Here is a 2,225-nt window from a genome sequence, read left to right as displayed (position 1 = left end):
GAGAAGGGATGGAGGCTGGGGAAGACAGAAGTGTGTATGAACTTTTTCAGTTACAAGTGCTTCAAATCACTTTCAGTAGGGAAGAGGGCACCTTTGGCAGGTGTTTTGATCAAAGCCTTGTGATAAACGTGAGTTATATCCCTTCCAAACAGAACCGGAACATGTTCTTTCCTATCCCGAGCAGGTGGAAGGACAGTGGAAAGACTGAAAGCGAGCAATCTGTGGGAATGGAATTTACATTGTGATTACATGGGAAAGTAGTTATATGATTACATGGGCAAGTAGTAATTCCAAGTTATGGAATTCTCTCCCCTTTGAATTGAGGACAGCCTCCTTGCTATTAACTTTCACGAAGACTTTTTTTTTATTTAGGAAAGACTTTGAGATCTTATAATGGCTGCTTTTACTAATCAGTGTTTTTTTACTGTGCGTTTTTATTGCTGACTGCAGTGTATTTTATATTGTTTGTTTTTTAATGTTTTTATAATTTTATCTGTATCGTATGTTGTGTTTTAATACACTGATTGTTAACAGCCTTCGGGGAGAAAGGCGGAGTATAAATCAAATAAATTAATAAATTTAATAATAATAATAATAATAATAATAATAATAATAATAATAGTTACCCACATTACGACATCATGGGATCAAGGCTGTTCTATCAAAAAAAGTGGGACTCCTTGATTCCACTTTTCATAGAGACAATAAAAACTGATTCACTAAAAAATTAATTCGTGAAATAAACATTCTGAGAGCTGAGTTGGGGTGGATAAGTACATATTATAGGACAAGTACTGCTTCAGTCCACACCTGATCCCTTCTTGTCTTTTAATTTACAGCTTCCATTCCTCTCAAATAAACTAAACGTATGTACAACTGATGATTTCGTATTGTCAGTAAAATACAGTTTCTTGCAATTTCCATGGCTGCAATCCTATATACAGGTACCTGGCAGTAAGACCAATGGAACTCAATGGGACTTGCTACTGAGCCAATATGCATGAAGATTGCATGGTGTATCTCTTATTTGTGGGCCTCTTTACTGACATTGCTCCCACTGAATAACTACTCTTTAAAGCAAATCCCCTTTTCTTAAACTACCCTCCTGAATGCTTGCTTTACTTCCACGTTCCTTAGGGTGTATATGAAAGGGTTCAGCATAGGGGCGACGACTGTGTTCAAGAGGGCAACCACCTTGCTGAAATGAAATGAGGAGTGCACATTTGGTCTCATGTACATAAACATAACAGCCCCATATGTAATGGAGACCACAGTCAGGTGAGAGGTGCAGGTGGAGAAAGCTTTCTTGCGGCCACTTGCAGAGGGAATGCGCAGGACAGAAGAGATGATGAAGATGTAGGACACCACAATCAGAAGAAGAGTGATAAGCACAATGGAGATGGCCAACAGCAGCCCTATCAGTTCAAGGTGTTGAGTGTCTGAGCAGGATAAACTTAAGACTGGCCCGATATCACAGAAATAATGGTCTATAATGTTAGAATCACAGAAAGGTAAAGTCCATAGCATGACACCTTGAAATAGTACCTCTACAAATCCTCCCAGCCAGGCTCCTGTGGCCAACTGGATGCAAAGAGCTTTGGTCATGATAACTGGATAGCGCAGTGGATGGCATATCGCAATGTAGCGGTCAAAGGACATCACGGTGAGGAGGAGGAGCTCAATGGTTCCAAAGGAAAAGATGAAGAATATCTGAGCCATGCAACAATGGAAGCAAATGGTGGTCCTTGCAGTGACAAATGTCTGCAGCAATGTGGAGACCGCAGTGGAGGTATAGCAGATCTCCAGAATGGCCAGGTTGCACAAGAAGCCATACATGGGTGTTTGGAGCTTGGGATCCACAAAGACGATGAGGAGGATGAACCCATTTCCCAGAATGCTCAGACTGTACATCAAGAGAACCACTGAGAAGCAGAGGCTCCGTATGTGGTGAAGAGAAGGGAAGCCCAGAAGGATAAATTCTGTAACTGTGGAAGTATTCCTCACTTCCATGACTTCATAAGACCAGCTCAGTTATCAGGATGTGTTAGAAAAGATAGATCCATTTAGACTTTTTGAGGAATCAGGTGTGAACATATACAAACTCTCGTGCATGTATCTTATTTTTTTTTTTTAATCTGGTAGGAAAAGGAAGAAAAGAATGTTAGTTAGCTGATATCAATATCTTAGCTGATATAAGTGATTTAAAATGCATTCAGATTGCAGAT

General features: G+C 40.0%; 1 protein-coding gene across 1 annotated transcript; it reads right to left on the bottom strand.

Moving 5' to 3' along the window:
• Window positions 1-1,092: 1,092 nt before the first annotated feature.
• Window positions 1,093-2,010, bottom strand: LOC136653572 (olfactory receptor 6X1-like). The gene has a single exon (XM_066630464.1). The coding sequence runs from the start codon at window positions 2,008-2,010 to the stop codon at window positions 1,093-1,095; it is 918 nt and encodes a 305-aa protein (XP_066486561.1).
• Between the last annotated feature and the right edge of the window lie 215 nt (window positions 2,011-2,225).

The sequence above is a fragment of the Tiliqua scincoides genome, chromosome 5 (genome assembly GCF_035046505.1).
Source record: "Tiliqua scincoides isolate rTilSci1 chromosome 5, rTilSci1.hap2, whole genome shotgun sequence".
Lineage (NCBI taxonomy): Eukaryota > Metazoa > Chordata > Lepidosauria > Squamata > Scincidae > Tiliqua > Tiliqua scincoides.
The sequence above is the reverse complement of the archived record's forward strand: the minus strand, read 5'-3'. Positions and strand labels throughout refer to the sequence as shown.

Bases quoted from the DNA above. Each gene is read 5' to 3' on its own strand.
- LOC136653572 (XM_066630464.1), bottom strand. From the start codon at position 2,010: ATGGAAGTGAGGAATACTTCCACAGTTACAGAATTTATCCTTCTGGGC.